Below are 20,031 nucleotides of genomic sequence, written 5' to 3'. Positions count from 1 at the left end.
AATCTCTGGGCCGGATTTGTACGGATTTGGGAAATGCCTCAGAATTCATGGGAAAAGTGGCCGAGACTTTCTCAGGAAATCAAAAGACCAAAGAGACTCAGTATGAAGTTGGATTTTCAGGAATGACGTCCTGTGTTTCTGCCCAGTAATGCAGACTATTCTCCTATGTCTCAATTTGTGTACATGCATTAACATTTTCCCAATGTTCCTAAAATCGGGAGTGGTTGCTGAAGAAGCTCCATTAGCTGGACTCTGACCGTGATTTTTCTTACTAAGTCTACAAAAAGACATTTAATTTCTGACTTAAAAGACACAAAAAAGAAACTGGTCTAGAATCCAACAACACTTTTCTTTTTATTGCAGAGGCTAAACAGCGATCATGCCTTTTCCATGCCAGATCCAGGGGAAAGAAAAACTGAGCGAAAAAGAAGCAGAAGCTGTAACGAATAACCACTCAATAAATAAACAATAGCACACACTGAGAGTCACATTCATATCTTCGGAAACTATTCTTCGATTTTTCTCGCATTGAACATCCATCACGAGGCACTGCAACACATTCCACTGAATTCTGGGAAAAAGGGTTTTTTTTACGGATCTGGTGGTTTGTCGTCCCAGGCGATCCATATCGTTTGACTTTTTTACTTCGATGTCGTGCAGAAATTATGTTAAAGTTAGCAGCCAGTCGACGGACAAACCATCGACCGATTAAACGATACTAAGAAGTTCATTTGGGCTGAAAATAAAAATAATAAAACGGCAACAGTTTGCACGACTGTTACCAAATTATCAGTGCGAGCAAATCCAAGCTCAGCAAAAAAAAAAAAAACGTTTTTTCCAAATAAAAATAGTTAAACATTTTAAAAGGTCTTGAATAATTTAAGCAAAAACAAAACAATCCAAAAGGCTCAAGTAGTTTTCTTATTAGCAGAACAGCTAATCCTGCTATTTCATTTTTCATTAGCTTAGCATTCTGTTAGCATTTTAGTTATAAAATCTTTCTGAAAACATTAAAAACACTTCTATATATTGTTAGTCTGAAAAGTTGTTCACATCATTCCAGTTCACAAATATTCACTTTCTGAAACAAGCAGAGGTTATATTTATTTACAAATTAATGTCTGTGAATAGATTTGTCAGCCTATCTGTTTAAAATGTACTTTATTTTCTTTAATTGCCAATTTTACTTGAGACCACTTTTATAAAACTCAATTCAAAATGTGTTTTTTTTTGTCAGATCAGCATGATTCAAACTTCATTTTTAATATATATATTTATGGCCGACTGTATAAGGGCACTTAGAGGCACCACAATATACATTCCATAATAAAGAAATGAAGATAAAATGCAGATGCAACCGTGCAGGAGAATAAAGAGCTTTCATCCTGTTTTCTTAAACTTCGTTCCACTTTACCTATTAAATATATTATGGACATCTCGGAGCTGCTACAAACTAAAGTCTGCTTTAGGTGCCTTTGAATGAAAGTAACTTCAAAAATGTACTTCAGTTCAGTGAATATGGAATATTGAATATTAATCTATATGTTTGTTTAAATGCTTTTTTGTCCGTCTGAAGGCACATCCAAATCAAACTCCAAAAATGTCGAGTTAAGTGAACTTGAATCGTAGTAATACTGTTAATTAATATAGATTAACCATTTAAAAAAGCGTTATAAAATCTTATCTAAGGAGTATTTTGTGCAGCCCTTCTCTTGTTCTTTTTTATTTTTATTTTATTTTTTCTGCGGCAAATTTTAACTAGTTTTAGTTTGACGATTAAATCGGGTTCAAAAACCTAAAGGTAAGAAACAAAGTCTTTATCTTAAAGACAAACTTGAGGTACTATTGATTTTTCGAACTCGATAAAGTCTTTCTGCCCTCGTTTCTCATCAGCCCTGTTGCTCTGAACGGCTGCTGGTTCGAAGAGTTGTTCGTAGGTGTCCGGATGTCGACCCTTCAAGCGCAGTCGAGTCGTCAAGGGGTGACGGTACTCAGATTGGAGGGCGGCACACTCGGTGAGATGGGACTGGTGGGAGTTTGCGGCGAGCTCTGGTAAGATCGCAGGAGAACTTTGTGCCTGGTGGCCTCCAGCTCCCGCCGGCGCTGCTGATCGGCCAAAAATTCCTTGAGACGTGTGGTTGTGAAAGTGAGAGTCTGCCGGCGGAGGCGCATCAGGTAGGCGTCTTGTAGCCAGGAGTTGTTGAAGCAATCCTTGACGGAAGGGCGGCCCCTGGTGGATGACCCATAAATGACGTCACATTTTGAATTCAAACGATAGATTCACGTGGACTCACCAAGGGTAGCTACACAGGATCTTTTTAAGAAACAGAGAGGCACTTTGGGACACATTCTGGTAGAGTTTGGAGATGTCAAACTTTGCTGACTGGATCTTGATTTCCGTCTGCTGAGGTTGCACTTCCAAGAAGGGCGACCTGCCGCTCAACCTGAAACCGTCGGTGAAAATACACAAACAAAATCATCCAGTTATTGGTCATGAAACCTTTTGTTATTGCGCTGCGTGACTCACATGATGAAGGTGAGAACACCGATGCTCCAGATGTCAGCTGGAGGTCCCACCACGTCTCCTTTCAACATCTCTGGAGCTACAAACAGAAGAAAGTTATCCGTTTAAAAATATCCTGATCAGCATTTGGATCAAAGTAGTCCATAAATCCAATGTTTAAAAGCAACAAGACTTATGGCCAGCACCACCTAAGACTAAGACATTCAAATCAGAGATTGTCTAGAACCGAGGTGGGCAATTTTGGTCCTTAAGGGCCGCAGTGGGTGCAGGTTTTTGTTTCAAATTGATTGATCATGCACAGTTTAACCAAAAAGGTTTCAGCTAAAACAACACCAGACTGACAACCAACTGACTAAACTCCTAAGTCAGTCAAAATCTGTGTAGACATTATAACGTTTCATTTTGATTCTTGTATTTAGCCGACATATGGCGTTCCGAATTGATCTGGAGTGATCTTCAGTGAGGCTTTCCCTTGTTGTGCCACGTTTATCATTAGACAAGACAAGCGTTTCTACAGCACAAAAGTTGGCAAGACAGAGTCGAGACTGAGACAACACCAAGTATGATAGCATCCAAGAGTTGGGTCAACCCATGTCTTACACATGTACTCCAGTGTTCCGATGAGGGGGCTGAACTGCTTGAGGAAAAGGGGGTTGAAGTTTTGGGCGCTGCCAAAGTCGATGATCTTGACGACGTTCATGTGGGTGACGATGATGTTCTCCGGCTTTATGTCCAGGTGAAGAATGCGGCGAGTGTGGAGGTATTCCAGTCCCTGTAGCATCTGAACAATGTAGGTGACCACGTCATCCTCCGAGTACCTGAACCTGCGAGAACGACACCAAAAGACACTTCGGTATATTGTCACACAATCTAGTGGCGGAAGGGATTGGAGGTGGTCTTCTGACCTGTCGATGAGGCTGTGGAGCAGCTCCTTCCCGCTGCAGTACTCAGATATTAACACCAGGTAGCGTGGCGTGACATAAGCCTCATGCAAGGCCATAATCCGTTCGTGATGCAGCGACTTTAGGATGTCGTATTCCTGCAGAACAGTCTGCTTGCTGTCCGCTTCATATGGAACTATCTTTGCCATGAACAAGTTGCCGGTTGCATTTTCCCGGCATTCACGGATCACTCCAAACCGGCCCCTGAATGTACAGAAAAGTTTATTACCTAGAATATCTAAGATGATATACAACCCACGTTATATCAAAAGTCCTAACCCAAGTACTGTCCCTGAATGTAACACAGGCTCAATAAGGACCCTGGCTGCTCCGGAAGTCACTTTTAAATCTAGCAAAATCAGCATTTTCTAAAACTTTAGTGCTTGAGTTGCTCACCTGCTTCAAAATGACTAATTTTAACTGAATTTCATTACATTTCAGATACTGTCCCTCTAATCCACATGTGTCAAACTGGTCCAGAAAAGGGCAGAGATGGTACAACAAGTCAAGCACATATAGTTGAACCAATCATGTCTCTGAAGACTGTAATCAGCTGATTGTCAATCATTACTCACTCCTGATTCATTAACAAAATGTGTGCCTGAATGGTTGGAACAAAAACCTAAACCATCTCTGCCCTTTTCTACACCAGTTCGGCACCCCTTCCTTAATCCATACTGGAGCCAATTTGAATCCATAATATACGATCCCAAATATAGGAATGACTAGACCATTATGAACACTCAAGTCACAGAGAGCGCTTACCTTGCTTTTTCATCCATGAACGTATACGGCTTCTGTGGAACACCCAGACGCAAAGACCCCTCTCCAGGCTTGCCCATCGGGGTCCTACGCCCAGATGGTGTAAGTCTTCCCGATGGGGTGACCCTTCCAGATGGAGTACCGCGGCTCTCTCCTCCCTGTATCGTCGGTGTCAAACTCTGGACCAACACTACAGGTGGGCAGAGGGTCACGGTTGGCGTAGGAGTCGGGGCAGGCTGCTGAAAGGTCGGTGTGACACGGGAGGTTGGCGATGGAACGTACATGGGAACGGACGAGATGGGTTTTCCGATTACTGGAGCTGGTTGGGGTGAAGGCGTGAGAGGTTTGGTCAATGGTACCACCTTCGCTGGACTTTGGGGTTTCGGAGCGACAACGGGTGGTGGCGTCAGTTTAGCCTGAGGCTTGCTCATGCTGATGCTCAGGGTGGACTTGGCTTTGCCAGGAGCTGCTTGCACGGTGGTACTAGTCTGGACAGCATCCTGTTCAGAGGTGACCGATGGGCGACTGGTCTCCACCTCTGGCTGGGGCTGGATACGTACGGGGGAAGAGGATTTGGTCACGACTGGAGCTGGAGAAGGGGGCTGGACGGTGGTGGTGACTGTTGTGGATTTAAATGGTGCTGGTTTGATGGGAGGCACTTTCATGGAGGACATCATCACCACAGGGGGGCTGGTGGAGGCTGCAGTCTTCACCACCACGGTAGCACTAGATTTAGTCGTTTCTAAAGGTGGAAACAATTGTCATCGTGATCAATCATACTTCTGTTGAAACAGGCTAGAAAGGAGATAAATGGTTTAGGTTATGAGAAGAACTTTAGACTTTTTTCCTAATGACGTTTCTATGTGTATCTTACATACTCCAGCTCACAGATAAACTCGATAAACAACTTGTGTCTTGGGGATCAGGGAGACAGAAGGGCTGATGTTTGCCCTCTACTGGATTAAAAAACAGAACAACGTTATAATTAAATATGAGTAGATAACATGGTGTATTTTTTACCAAAAAATATATATTTCAAATTCCCTTTAAGGTAATAATATTGTTATTATTTGTTTAATGTCTTGTTCAGTTACCAAAATTGCTTTGGTAAATGTTATTTTCATGTATTTTTATTTATTTATTTTACTATCACAATAATAATATAATAACTACAACATAATTACATGTGCGGATCTATTTATGGATATTAATAAAATGCATTTAAATATTTTAACAATTGTTTTTTTCTGCATCTTTTGATGATCTTAACTTAAATACGATTATTGGAACATTTACTTCTTAAGATGTTAACTCGTAAAATACACATAGATTTTCTCTGATGGTTATTGTTTTAATAATCATGTTTTAAACAAATGATATATTGACACATAAATATCTTAATTACTTTTCTTTTACTATGACGAAAAACAATGTTTGACCCTTGTGTTAGTTCAGGGTCAAGGTGACCCAAAGGCCCAAAAAACAAATTGACCCAGAGACAACACAAGGGATACAACAAACACGTTTCTTTTCGGGTCACCTTGACCCTGATGTAACACAAGGGTAAAATTTTTTTAGTTTTTTTTTTTTTTCTTTAAAACATAACTGTCCTGGCGAATCGATATCATGTGACATTTGAAATGTAACTACTGTGGCAAACCTGTGTGCAGATACTTACCTATAGCCTCCAGCTGAACGACCTCAGAGAGGTCACTGTAGGGGCCTTGACCGGCTTTGTTGACGCAGGCCACCCTGAATCTGAAGGCGCCCCCTGCTGGCAAGTCTACCACATTGTAATAACAGTCGGCCACTCCAGTGGCAACGATCAGCCAGTTAGTCTCTCCTGAGGAGCAGATAACAGGCATCAGAGGGACAAATATCAAAGTCAATCCACTCACAATATTAAACTGATTCACTCATTTTTAATGTACACACGCCCGACTATTTCACTGCTTCATATCCTTGACTAGTACTTCATAATTCATCCCTTCACATTGTACTATGTTTCTTTCATGTTACCATGGCAACCCCCTCTTTTGGTCGCCCTCTTTACAACATTAAGATTTTCCCCGGTTGTTAGATTTAAAACATTGATTTCACCCTCGAAACACTCACCCTCTGTTCTCCTCTCCAGCGAATACGTGCACGGCGCCATCGTGTCTGACGGTCTCCAAAGAACCAGAGCCGTGTTGTTGTACTTCTGGGGGATTTCCGGCGTTCCGGGCCGATTCGGCAACCCTGCGACACAACACATCGATAAGAGATTGACACGCTTGTTGTCGTCAATTAAAAGTGCTTATAAAGTTGAACAAATGTTTGTACACGATTGTGCTTTTACAGATTTTTATGATACTTATTGGATCTTACGAGCAAGTGAGATTGTGCAGGAGCTGGAAATAGAGGCCAGCGGATTGGTGGCGACGCATTCATAAACGCCAGCATCCTTCTTGGTGGTCTGCATGATCATCAGCAGCTGTCGACCGTCGGGGCAGGCGATCAAGTTCATGCGGGCATCAATCTGCAACGGCTTCTTATCTAAAGAGGAGTGGGAGGCAAGTGAAGACCGTGTTATACTCAACAATGATTAATAAGATGATTAAATAGCAACAACCTTACGTCATTCTGGGAAAATTAAGTTCATTAAAGGGCACCTAATGTGAAAACCCAACTCTCGTGACTTATTCACATGTTGTAAATGTTGAAGTCGTCAACATGCAGTAGGTCATCATGACGTTGCTCCGTTTTAAAGTTATTACTTAATAAAGTTCTCGTCTGAAATCTCGTCTGAAATCTTGCCAAACGAGATTAAGGTTTAAATGAAACATTCTGACATCACTCTGGTGCAGGTGTCCTCCCCTAGAAGCCCTAAATCAGTTAAGAACCTACATGTTAATAAACTAAATAAATATTAATGTAAACATGGTGAGAGTTACTTCTGCCTTTAGGTGTTTTTGTAACGTGTAAATTAAGCAGAAAACCTCATTTTTATTATTCATTTTTAATGTACAAAACGGGAGTTTCAGGGGTCAGTTAGAAATTTACGTGAGTCCATGCAACTCGTGTATTTGTGACCAATCAGAACACAGTGGGCGTGGTTGCTTGGACGAGATTAAGTCTCAGGTGAAACAGCGCATTTTAAGTGGGCGGGGCTTAAGTGTATTTTCTAATGTAAATATCTTTATTAAATGAGAGTTTTGTGAATATAATTATTAAATGAGAGTTTTGTGCAAAAAGAAACTGATGAGTATAATAGAGTTTAACAGAGTATGATAGAGGTCCTAGAACAATTGAAGAGACACTTAAATCAGCACATTAGGTCAGGACCAGAGGAGAGAAATCTTTTCAGGCTGTTGCTCCTAAGCTTTGGAACAATCTTCCTCTCTCTTTGCGCTTGATGGATCTACTGACTCCTTTAAGAAACATCTTAAGACGTTTCTATTTGTTCAGGCTTTTCCTTGAATTTCTGGAACTCCTGTGTTGTTCTCAGTATTATCTTGATCTTTAAAGTATGTACTTTTTTGAGTATTGTTTTGATTGTTTAAGCGCTTTGTGACCCTGGTCTCGAAAAGCGCTATATAAATAAATATTACTTACTTACTTACTTACTTACCTTTAATATTGTGCAAAGGTACAAAAGACCGATTTCTTTGTATCCTTTAAAACCTCAATTAATTTGACCCTTCCAGGCCTCCCCTGATTGCACTCAAACAAAACAGTTACCTCAAGCAAAATTCATCCAAGAAAGAAGAACTTTTCTTTTCAATTACAGCATTTTATGAATTCAGATTAAAGTTTACCACTTCAAGGATCACGCTAAACCATATGTCACCACTAAACCACAGCTCCTACCTTTCATCCACTTGATCTGAGGATGGGGACTGCCTGCTGGTAGACAACTGAGCGTGACTGGATCCCCCTCAAGCAGGACATGATCTCTTAGTTTAATGTGGAATACTGGCGGGAAGTCTGAGAAGCAGCAAACCATTACATTGTGTCTGTCGAAGTGCTTTGTATCCTCAAAGGTACTCACCCGATGCTAGTCTTGAGTATTTGTTTGTACGAATTGCACTGTTGTCTCTGGAGATTGCCGACGGTATGTCAGGTTGAGATACCGTTTTGTCTCTTTTGCCGCGAGTCAATCCCCAGCGATCCCAGCGAGATCGACGTTCAACCTCGGCTCCTGCTCCATAATATGCATTCTTTAGTAATCAGCAAGAGTTCACGCAAAAAAAAAATGGACGAAGCTGATTCTGGAAGAAGAAGTAGTGCCGTACCTTTGGTGCTGTCTGACTTGAGGCTGGACATGGAGTCCAGAGATTCCGTCGAGGCGCCGTTACTGACTTGAGATGCGAGCTGGTTCTGCGGAATGCTGGTGACTTTTGTTGCGCGACTCTCTGATGTTGCACGACGCAGCATCGAGAAGATCGGTGTTTTCTTTGGCTCCTTGTCCTCGGATGCTCTTCTCTCCTCAGAGAAGCTTCGGATTCTGGTTGAGATTCCCGCCACTGTTGATTCAATCTTCCGCCGCATCGTCAATACCGGGGACTCGTTAGGCTTTTTGCCTTCTTGATCCTCTGAGGACTCCAGTATTCCACCTTCAGTTGACGTTTCAACATCCTTCTTTTCTTGTGGCCCCTTTCGCCCGAGAGTCCAAGATAGTCTACGCTTGGAGAAGACTGAATCGTCCTCTTTGGTCGTGTCTTCCTTGCGTTCTGCTGATGGGGTTCTCTTCAGACGCATAGAGAGCCTTCTCATGAACCCTTGATCCTTTTGAGCTTCACGAAGGTCCTGGACAGATTTCGATTTCTCCTCAAGTCTCCTTGGTACAAATTCTAAAGGTGCGCCCATGGGCCCCGGTCTGTACATCTCTTCAACGGGCTCTGCCGATTCCTGAGCTTGTGGTTTATCTTCATTCTTTGTACGGGACAGAAATTTAAAGCTCCTTGTGAGAGAAGACTCACGCTTTTTGAAACGTGACTCGAAAACCTCTTCTGATGTGATGTCATCTAGGTCAGCCTGTTGGGAGGATGTATGTGGGGTAACCTTGGGTGGGCTGGGCTCCTTTAATATCGTTTCTGGTGATGCAACTCTCGAGTACACAGCGGCATGCTCAGTACTCGACAAGATAACTGGCACTAATGAGCCGGCTGAAGCGGAGGATGTGGTTGTTGGTGCGATTGTGGTTGCGGAGGGGTCAGTTGGAACAGGGACAACCACTGGGGTAGACCTACCCAATGGTGCATCATTTGACGGTTGAGCTGAGGGAACCATTATTGTCTGCATGATACTTGCATATGCTGAGGTTCTTCCATCTGGAAGAACAACTTTGGGAGTAGGTGGCTGTGATTGAAATGGTGCTGATATATTAACGGGGGAGTGGGGATAATCTTCTTCAGGAGACATGGGAACCGAGCTTAACGTAGACATCTCAGAGAAACTATCTGCTTTCTCTTCTTTTTCTTCAGGAACGTGTACATCACCAATTTCGTCATCTGACTCTCTAACACCTGCGCTGGCTTCTTCTTTCATCACCTCTTCTTCTTTATCATCCGGCAGTCTTTCCTCCATGTCCACCACTTCAGAGTTCTGGACCTCCATAGGTGTTGTGGTGCCACTCTGGCTAATATATTCAGACTCATTCATCAGGTCTTCTGATATGCTCATGTCCTTCTCAGAGAAACCACTTGTGCTCGACCGCTCGTCGTAATTTATATCAGTATTCAATCCATCCATTTTTTCATTCACAGACATATCAGCTTTTATCTCCTTCTCCATCAAAGAATCTTGGCTTTCTGCTTTAGGAGGACTCTCTGGAACGATTAACTCTGGTGTGGGAGGTTTCGGAGAAGGCTCCCTAGGAGTCACTGGACGAGAGTCGAGCTTGATTGGCTCAGTAAGAGCCGACATGGAAATGGCTTCTTTTAACCTTCTTTCCTCGACCTGTGCCAATGGTATCTCTAAAGGAGCTCCAGAGCGTCTGTGAAGAGGGATGGGTTCGGAGTCCCCTTGACTAAAGGAAGCACTTTTGCGCAAGACTTTGGCCTTTGGAACATCCTCCCTTGGAGAATCTGTAGACGCTGCTCTGATTAGTGGAGGTGGGCCTAATCGGGCCATGCGAGAATATCGGTCTGAGGATACAGTTGACTTTTCATCCCCCATCCCCAATGTCTCCAACAGAGGCCCTCGAAGTCCACTCAATTTTTTATCTACCGAGCCTCCACGAAGCAATCGCTGTCTCATTAACTCTAGTTTCAAAGCATAATCTTCCTGACTCATCTTGGCTGTTCCCGGACTTGCGCTTCTTCTTGGTAGTTCCATTGAGACGGCTTTTTTAAGAACCCGTCTGCCATCTTCTTGGTTATTTTCTCCAGCAACATCTTCGGATGGAATCCGGAGCAGCAAGGCACTGTCCGCTGATCCGCCTCTTCTGAGCTCTCCCCTTTTTCGTCCCCCCTCCGGCTTGTCTGACTCAATGCTTGAACCTCTTCGTAATGGCTTTCTGGACACTGTCTTCTGGGGCAACTCTGAAGGAGATTCTTCATCGGAAGACCCTTTGTTGTTTTCTTGTGATGCTCTTTTTCTCTGATGACCTTTCAATTCAACACCTTCGTCCTCATTTTCTTTCGATGGACTCTCAGTCGCCTCTTGCTCAGCAGACCCGGTCCACTGAGTCGTCCCGTTTTCCTTTTGGGAATCTTGCTCATTAGCCTGGATGTCGTTCAGTGACACCCTCGAGCCAGAGAACTCCATCTGAAGTGGCTGTGGAATTAACGGCAGTTCATCTACGTCCTCGTCAGAGTCCGAGGAGGAGGAGGGCACAGGTGAACTCTCCTTCAGGTGTCGGGGTACAGCGATAGAGACGTGGCTGGTGGAATCATTCAGAAGTTCAGCAATGGACCTCATCACCATCTTTGACTTATAACTGATGAGAGAACGCTAAAGAGGAAGGTAGAACATAGAAAGGTTATGAAGGGGATGAAACTTGAGATTTTACAAGTAGCTTAACAAATCTCACCTGCCATTTTCTACGAGATACAAACTTCTTTAATGCCTCTGTGCTTATAGTCGTCCCCTTGTTTAGTATCTGTGGAGAGTAATGAAGATCCCTCAATGATGCAACCAAATCGTAGACTTGTGACGGTGTTATAAGTTTGACTTTACCTTGAACCATGGGTGACGCAGGCATTCTTGAGAATCAGGTCTCCTGGAGGAAGGACAAGCAAGATACGTGTAAATGTTGTCAACATTCCCATTCCAGAGGGTAAAAACTTGTTTTAAAACTTGTTTGGCCCTTAAGAGGCAACATTTAATACGGCCAAATATATTGGTGGAGAAGCAGTGACTCCAGGGATCGAAAAGCTCTTCAGTTCAAAGGAGGGACAATTGGTGAGCAAGACGTCGTAAATATCAGTTAAAACCATAAAGGTTTTGGGACTAATGGTATTAAAACAAGAACAAGAGTATTTGGGGTGGGGGGTATTGGCATTTTTTGGGAGATAAATTATGAGCCTAATCTTTACACATCGAGAGGACATTTAGTGAAGAAAAAAAAAGTTTTTGTCTATACTTGAGTTGATTTTTTGTAGATTAATTCGCTGATGTTCAAGTTCGAGGCCCGTTCTTTTCACTTTCCCACTAAATTAAATGTATAACTTACATTAGTTTTGAGCCCAATGCTATAAATAGAGTTTAGAAAATAGTTGTGTCACTATAACTAGTATCTCAGATAGTAAAGAGGAGATGAGCATTTTTAAATCATAGAAAAATGCAAATAACATAATATATGTTGTTTAGATATAATTCATGAAGACAGGACATAAGGATTGGCTGTTGTCGAGTCGTTGTTTTCTATTGTCGAGCTAAAAAGCTTGGTTGAGAATTTGACCCGGATAAGCCAAGCATCCAGCACATACATCATTTAATTTAATTAAATCAGTTAAACGAAAATGTACTGATCAAATAATTCCTACAGAATTTATTTTTGACACATTTGTAAATAGTGATGAATATGTACTTACAGTCGGTCAGCCACCAGCAACTTGATGATAAAACCTTTGGCTTCACGACAAAGGTCAGCAAACATACTTTCTTCAAAGGCTACGTTGTAGTTTCGAATGTTCAGCACCGAGCTCCGGTCATTTTCCCCGGCAAAAGGGGAAACTCCGGTCAAACTGTGGAAATATTATGGCAAATATTAAAAAGCAATTCAAACTAATTCTTATAATTGAATGGAAAAGTTACAAATGTACTCACCAGAGGTATGTGATGACGCCGATTGGCCTGTGGACAGAATCAAACGTCAATGTTTGGTTTATTTCAAACTGAAAATACAACAAACCAAATATCGGTGGCTTTGGACACAGGACTCTGGTTGACTAATTCTGGGGCCACAAACTCCGGGGTGCCATATTTGCAGTATTGCGCTTCGTCGGGCGTTATTTCGACGGCGTTTCCAAAATCACAGACTCGGATTTGGTCACTGTGAGCGTCGGCCATGAGGATGTTGTCGGGCTGAGGGAAGAGTAGAGTTTGAGCTTTTTTAGTTTTTCTTTGACTGCTACTGTTTTACCTTAATATCCAGATGGATGATGTTCTTGCTGTGAAGATAATCCACTGCCCTCACCAGTTGTCTGACACATGAACGTATCTATAAATAACAAAAGTAAATGTAATTTTCCAGAGTGGTTGATACGTGACATGTCACTCAAACAAAGACCTACATCCGACTCAGACACTGTTGATTTCCTGGTGAATCTTTCAAGCATCTCTTCGTGACATCTTCACAGGTCGGTTAAGGTGTTTTTTCATTTTATTTTGAAGATAAGATAATCTCATCAACGTCATTAGGGAGGGAAGAATGAAAGAAGAAAACATGGGCAGAATCCTAAGTGGAATACTTGACCAATCGGCACTAGAGTACAAGTTTGGAATGGTTCGAAATTTCTGAAATAACAATACACTTTTCTTTTATATAATTATAAATAATATATACATATCAGGTTAGGAAACTGGCTCTGTGCTGAACTTAAAGAATATATATCACAGAGATCAACGATTTTACTTGTACAAGGAGAGAGTAATACAGAACGTCCTTATAGTCTGTTGGATTTATCTCTGTTTCAGTGTATTTATCTTCTATCGTAAGTTATTGATTATTTGAGAGACAAGAACAACCGGAAAAAAACAGACTAGAATAAATGACAGCTCTTTTCTTCCCGATGGCTTATCAAGTAAACCCGGTATGTGTAATTTGCAGGCTCCCACCATTAGCTGGATAGATAGATAATTGTATTGATCCCTCTGGAGGTTTCCTTCAGGAAATGGTTTATTCTTTTTTTCAAGCTCAAACCATGCAATAATTAACAAGTTAATGTGTGTGGTGATTACATGTGATAACACACACTAGCTCAGTAATTTTCCTCAATATAAAAAAAGGAAAAGGCCCAAAAAGCAAAAATGCATTTAGTCGACTCATGGGAGTTCCATCTGCTAAAGTCGGCATAAAGAGGCAACATCCAGTCTAACAAAAACTGTACACAACCAGCCAAAAAATACTCTTACAGGATTTAACAACAAATGTACAGCCTGATTAAACAAACCTCTTACGCCCTAAACACTAATGTCATAATGGAATATACTTTCTTTTTTTTTTACCCCTTTGGATTATACTCCTATTTAGCGTTTTTTTCTGAATTTACATGACAAGGTGGTTGACTTGTATTTGCTGCCGTAGCCTCTAGATTAAAAGGCATAGTTTCATCTCCCAATCATATCAGTCACGCCTGAACAGACAGAAATTTTCCCTAGACCGAAAAACTTCTTCCAAACCATGGTTGAGGTAACAGAAGGATGAGGGGTAAAGGGTAGGAACATATGGTGTCACAGTCTGCATAACAAACGGATCACAAGTGTTGTCGCCAAGGATACAACTCTGTGACGACGATGACAGCGTTCTTCTTCTCGAAGGCGTCGTGGAAGAACATGATCCTCTCGTGGTCCAACTTGGAAAGCAGGTGCATCTCCTTCAGGGCGGATTTCTTCTTCTTGGCTCGCGTCGAGATGAACTTGGCGGCGTACTGGATTTTGCCAACCTTCTGCGTCACGCGTTTGACGTATGAAAACGCACCTCTGAATTGAAACAAGTCAATAATTATTCAGCTGGCCCGTCGGTAAGTTTGAATAATCACCTTCCGATTTCTTTCTGGATGTCATAGTGGTCGGTGAGTCTTCGCATCTTCCTCATGATGGTCTCCTCGTCGTCCATCGGCTCCTCTTTTCTTCTGGCTACGATGAAACATAATTATTGTTAGATTAAAATTATTATATACGTATACCCCATACTTAATTGAATGCTAAAAGATAATCAAAATATAAAGTATAAATTACTCGCTTGATCTAAGCACGGGAACGTTTGAATACACATTCACAATCAACATTCCACTCCAGACTGATTCACACTGTTTCAAGGCAAGCTTGGACCAGAATTAGAGATACGACACCAGTAATTTAAAACATCTGTCTATCTGCCAATCACACCTTGAATTGTAGATCAAAGAACGAAGCAAGACACACCCGGGAAAGGGGGGCTAAAAGACAGAAGAGCAGAAAAGCCCCGCCCGAGAACAGTTGAATGATTAGATTACAGGAAAACAAATTAGGAAGTTCTCTCTGCGGGTGATCGTGACACAGGGAACTTGAAAGGACCATTTGGCCGGAAAGAGACGACCTCCCGGATGGGAAATTTGCCTTAAATATATGCGTTTGTTTCTTCTCGTCTGGACTATTGTAACAGTTTGTTTTCATGTCTTAACAAGAAGGATGTGTCTCGCCTGCAGTTGATTCAGAACTCTGCAGCCAGAATTCTGACCCCTCAAGTAGAATCACTCACATTTCTCCGATCCTTAATACTCTTCACTGGCTTCCAGTTTCTTTCAGGATCAACTTTAAAATTCTGGTTCTTACTTTCAGAGCTATTCATGGTCAGGCTCCTCCTTACATCACTGATCTGATCCAGACTTACACCCCAGCTCGGGCTCTGAGGTCTGTGGATCAGAATCTACTGATGGTTCCACGCACACGGCTCAGGACCAGAGGAGAGAAATCTTTTCAGGCTGTTGCTCCTAAGCTTTGGAACGATCTTCTCTCTCTTTGCGCTTGATGGATCTACTGACTCCTTTAAGAAACACCTTAAGACGTTTCTATTTGTTCAGGCTTTTCCTTGAATTTCTCGAACTCCTGTGTTGTTCTCAGTATTATCTTGATCTTTAAAGTATGTACTTTTTTGAGTATTGTTTTGATTGTTTAAGGGCTTCGTGACCCTGGTCTCGAAAAGCGCTATATAAATAAATATTACTTACTTACTTACTTACTTACAGCTCTGGACCATTTTTCCCGGGGCTATTGACCTGTACAGTCGCCGGAAAAAAAGTGCATCCGGTCGATCGTAATTGAAAGCTTGTATTTTGTTTGACTTGAAGCGGCGAATAAACGACCCGTTACACACTCTGGATTGTTCATCTTTCTCCACGACGCGAAGTATAAGATCCGGGACGGAAGTGACATCGTGTTGGAGCGATGGAAGCGAGTCTTCATTTTAAAAAAGGTGAAAAGGTTGTTGCTACGCTTACCTTCATGTATCGTGAGTTCAGCCTTGCAAGAGACCGATCCCGCCAAGTTCCTGGCCGTGCAGGTATAAACCCCGGAGTCTTCGGGACAAGCGTTCAGAACCACGAGCGAACACTCGTTGTCGTCGTAGACGAAGGTGTAGTGACTGCTCTCGGACAGCAGGGAATCGTTCTGAAATCGACGGAGACGACAAATGTATTTCGAGAATTCAATCGGTGGCTCAAGGACGAGTGAATGAAATCTTAAAGAACCTTAAACCACAGGATGTCAGGAACCGGTTTTCCTTCGACGACCACAGCAAAACGAGGAGTCTCGCCCGAACAAACGTCCAAATCCTCCATGATGGTTTCGAAGGTGGGCGGAGCTGTTGTTAACATGCACACATGACAATTTTATTTTATTACTTTTACTTTTATTCTATAAATAAAAAGCAGTGACGGTTTTATGAGGTAGGGAAACTCGATCAGGGCAAGGGCAAGGGGGCATAAGGGAGGAAAAGATGGGGGCAGAAGACCCCCTTGATCTTTCAAATACGTGCAATTTTGATGGAAAACCATTTTTATTACAAACTAAGTGGGGCAGATTTTGGAATTTCAGCAGAAGAGATGTTCATTTAAAATAAGTCCAATTTCAATGAAATTAAAAACATTTTAATACACTGTGAAAAAGTATGATTTTAATTATTTGAGCTCAGTTCAGCAATTTTTTTTAAATTGTAATTTTAAAAACCCATTAACCACATGAACTTTCCCTTGATCCCTTCTATGGCTCTCACACTCACTCTCATTTAGGTTGTGGGTTAAAAACCAGGCTCTCACATGAAGCAGGAACAAAAATGAACGAATGTATGAAACTGTATGACGACGTCTTGTAAACGTTCACCTGCTAGTTCCACGTCGAAGGTGCAGCTGTCGTTGCCGTGCTTGTTGGACGCCAGGAACATCATTTCGCCGACGTCGGCGCTTTTCACTTTCAGCAGTTTGAGCGTGTGCTGGTCGTCGTCGAGCATCATCATCTCGTGCAGACCGGGCTTACTGGACAGAACCGCTCCCCTCCTGAGGAAGAAGCCAGAGTCTTTGAAACAACGTACAGATAAACACTTGAGAGTTCGGTCTGAAATGTTGGATTAAAATACGCTGCCGTCTCTCGCTGCTCTGTAATCTCTGGTAATTACATACAACGCAACGAGCTTCTGATATTAAACTGTAATTATCTGACTCAGAGTCGTGTAATACTGCAATTAGGGATGTTACAGATGAATACTCTGCCCCAGGTCTGACATAGACACCAGTAACTCGACTGAAATATCTGCGACATATTCAGGTTCATCGCTTCAGTTTTTATTTTTGTCTAAAATACAAGGATTCAACATGTATTTACTAGTATAGCCCGCAAAATAATAATAATTAAATAGTACGTTAAATAAGTTGCAAAGAGAAAATGGTGGATGATGGAGGAGCATTTAAATGTCCCTAGCCACAGTATTTACTGTAAAAGGGAAAAAAGTAAATAATAATATAAATATATATATATATATATATATATATATATAAAACAACTTAATAGACAAACTAGACAAACAAGTCTTTACAATTAATCATTACTCTACTTACTTTAATTACAAAGAAAAGGAGCCTTAATATAAAAAAAGAATATGAAAAAAATATATAAAAATGTGTCAAATGTTATAATTAATTACCTGAAAATGATTTTTTATTGTTCCGTTTATCCCCTTTATTAGAATGTATTTAAATATATGTTAATTATCCTTAAATTCTAAATGATTTTTAGGGACAAGAAATACTAAAAGTAATAGAATAAAAATAATGGGAAACGTATAAAATAACCTTTAACATTATTTCCCTATAGTTAAACTAAATAATATGAATAAATAGAAAATAAAATACATGATCGGAGTCTAGTTTTACTTTTAAAATTGCGCTTGATGGATCTAACGACTCCTTCAAGAAACATCTTAAGACGTTTTTATTTGTTCAAGCTTTTCCTTGATTTTCTGGTTTTCTTCAATTTTATCTTGTTCTTTAAAGTATATACTTTATTGAGTATTGTTTTGATTGTTTAAGCGCTTTGTGACCCTGGTCTGGAAAAGCGCTATACAAATAAAAATGACTTACTTACTTACTTCCTTTATCATGGCACGTAAATAAAGCCAAAGGTCCTCATGTGCTCAGGTCTCAATCGTAATATAATATAATGATAAGAAAAAAGTAGAAATACGTTTGAAAACATCGTAAACGCCGTACTAACCTCTTCCACACGACAGCGGCGTTGACGTGGTTGAGCGTGACGGTGATGGACGTCGGCTGGTTTTCCATCACGAAGACGACGTCAGGCTTGTCCACGATGACGGGAGCCTCTTGGAGATAAGGTCCTGATAACGAAGACGCACATGAACAGACCTTCAATCATCTTGTTTTTTGAAAGGAGATCTAAAAAAGTACTTCCTCACCTCTGTCCACCAGCTGCACCGGGTCGGTGGCGGGCGACGGTTTGCTGAAGGCCTTGGAGGTGATGGTGAGGACCCGGAAGGCGTAGCGGACCCCTTTGGACAGGGTGCTGATGGTGAAGGTGGTCTCCTTCAGGCCCGAGGCGATGATGATCCACTGGATGGAGCCCAGGGCCTGCTGCTGGATGGCGTACATCAGCGAGCTGGCGTCTGAGCGGAGGAAACCGTTTTGAAAAAGAATAAACTCGTTGATCGATGATGAAAACCATGAGTCATGAGCTGTGCTTGTTGCTATGGAAACCAAACCGGGGAAGCTCCAGTCGTTGGGTCCACTCACAGTGAAAGTTACCACAGGAATTAAAGAACGATTTGAGACTAAAACTGTGGTAAAAAACCTGCTTTAGCTGAAAAATGCTCTTCAGATCTTGTCACTCCAGGCTGCGTGAGTCGAGCAGAGCTTCCTGTATCAGTGAAGAACTCCGGTTTAATCACATATGTCTCCCTCACAGGACCCCCTGCTGGGTCCTGGCCCACTTTCCCCGAACCTGACCAGAGCAATAAAGCTACTCCACGTTACAGCAGAATGAAGTTCTCATCCCGGGCCCACACTTTATACCACTGAGCCTTAGTCGGGATAATAACGGAGGATGAATGAAGTTATTTTCATCTTGAAAATATCATCAGAATTATACCTGTTCTGTTGATGGTATTTACATAACAAATACTTCATGATCCTCATTAAAGTTCAACTAAAGTGTGTATGTGTGTGTTGTTGTGATATGTGACTCTATTGTATCATCAGTGTGTGTGTGTGTGTGTTGTTGTGATGTGTGACTCTATTGTATCATCAGTGTGTGTTTGTACAAAACTCTCTTTTCATTGACATATTGACATAAGAAAATGATCTTAAGCCCCGCCCACTGAAAACACTGGAGATTAAATCTTGTTGACCATAACCACACCCACTCTGCTGTGATTGATCAAGCATGAAGGTTTGTCACTGCGCATCATCAATCCCAGAAGTCGCCATCTGCAAGGGACTCGTTGTATAAACAAAGCGGGTGGGATTACAGCTGGAGGAGGAGTGAAGCCATTTTTACGTCACAATGGACTCTTGTAACCTCTTGTTCGTCCAGATTTCAGAGCAACTTTATAAAGTAATAAGTTGAAAACATGGTCATGATGAGGAACTGCATCTTGGAGAAGAAGATTCAACATTTGAAACAAGTGACAGTGAGATAGAAGAGTTGGGTTTCTCTTTCAGAGATCACTAGGTGGCGCTCTCAGTTTGAAATAAGGCACATTGTTGTTGCAATTCAAAGATTCTAGAACCAAGACTGCCAATGAAAATGAAACTGTCTGAAAATAGATTCACTAAAGCTGTGTGAGCCTAAATGTTGTCTCGTACTAAATCTAGCATAATAAACTTTGTCTTCATCAGCTGCAGTTTTATGTAGAAAATAAAAATCACTTGGCATTTAATTAAAAGACAGATGTTCTGCTGTCAGATGGTTTGTTTAAATCTGCAGCAGCATTTCATCATTTTATAGTCTACAACAAATTATCTCTGCTCTTCTCCAGCCTCTTTCTTCGTAGAAATATAGTTAGTGCGAGTTTAGGGCTAATAAACTTTCAGAAAGAAGTCCAGCCTGTACTACTACAATCTGCTGTTGCCTTTCCTTAAGTATGTCTTTTCACCCTTTATCCTTTGC

General features: G+C 41.6%; 1 protein-coding gene across 2 annotated transcripts in view; it reads right to left on the bottom strand.

Moving 5' to 3' along the window:
* Positions 1-356: 356 nt before the first annotated feature.
* The window catches only part of spegb (striated muscle enriched protein kinase b), a 56,482-nt gene continuing 36,807 nt past the window's right edge, over positions 357-20,031 (bottom strand). For both annotated transcript variants that reach the window (XM_087804479.1, XM_087804480.1), the window contains exons 16-41: positions 18,323-18,529; positions 18,121-18,244; positions 16,735-16,907; positions 16,104-16,216; positions 15,855-16,023; positions 14,415-14,511; positions 14,155-14,355; positions 12,948-13,005; positions 12,797-12,874; positions 12,566-12,738; positions 12,481-12,507; positions 12,246-12,398; positions 11,389-11,431; positions 11,243-11,311; positions 8,502-11,163; positions 8,258-8,407; positions 8,077-8,193; positions 6,595-6,762; positions 6,343-6,465; positions 5,906-6,070; positions 4,231-4,969; positions 3,430-3,669; positions 3,125-3,348; positions 2,528-2,603; positions 2,295-2,444; positions 357-2,230 (exon numbers count right to left, since the gene is read on the bottom strand). In XM_087804479.1, the coding sequence (XP_087660605.1) occupies positions 1,975-2,230; positions 2,295-2,444; positions 2,528-2,603; positions 3,125-3,348; positions 3,430-3,669; positions 4,231-4,969; positions 5,906-6,070; positions 6,343-6,465; positions 6,595-6,762; positions 8,077-8,193; positions 8,258-8,407; positions 8,502-11,163; positions 11,243-11,311; positions 11,389-11,431; positions 12,246-12,398; positions 12,481-12,507; positions 12,566-12,738; positions 12,797-12,874; positions 12,948-13,005; positions 14,155-14,355; positions 14,415-14,511; positions 15,855-16,023; positions 16,104-16,216; positions 16,735-16,907; positions 18,121-18,244; positions 18,323-18,529 (6,755 nt within the window). In that variant the 3' untranslated portion in view covers positions 357-1,974. The remainder of the gene's footprint in view (positions 2,231-2,294; positions 2,445-2,527; positions 2,604-3,124; positions 3,349-3,429; positions 3,670-4,230; positions 4,970-5,905; positions 6,071-6,342; positions 6,466-6,594; positions 6,763-8,076; positions 8,194-8,257; positions 8,408-8,501; positions 11,164-11,242; positions 11,312-11,388; positions 11,432-12,245; positions 12,399-12,480; positions 12,508-12,565; positions 12,739-12,796; positions 12,875-12,947; positions 13,006-14,154; positions 14,356-14,414; positions 14,512-15,854; positions 16,024-16,103; positions 16,217-16,734; positions 16,908-18,120; positions 18,245-18,322; positions 18,530-20,031) is intronic.

This window comes from Callionymus lyra, chromosome 12, assembly GCF_982586985.1.
Source record: "Callionymus lyra chromosome 12, fCalLyr1.hap1.1, whole genome shotgun sequence".
NCBI classification, from domain to species: domain Eukaryota; kingdom Metazoa; phylum Chordata; class Actinopteri; order Syngnathiformes; family Callionymidae; genus Callionymus; species Callionymus lyra.
This window is presented reverse-complemented; position numbering and strand designations above follow the sequence as displayed.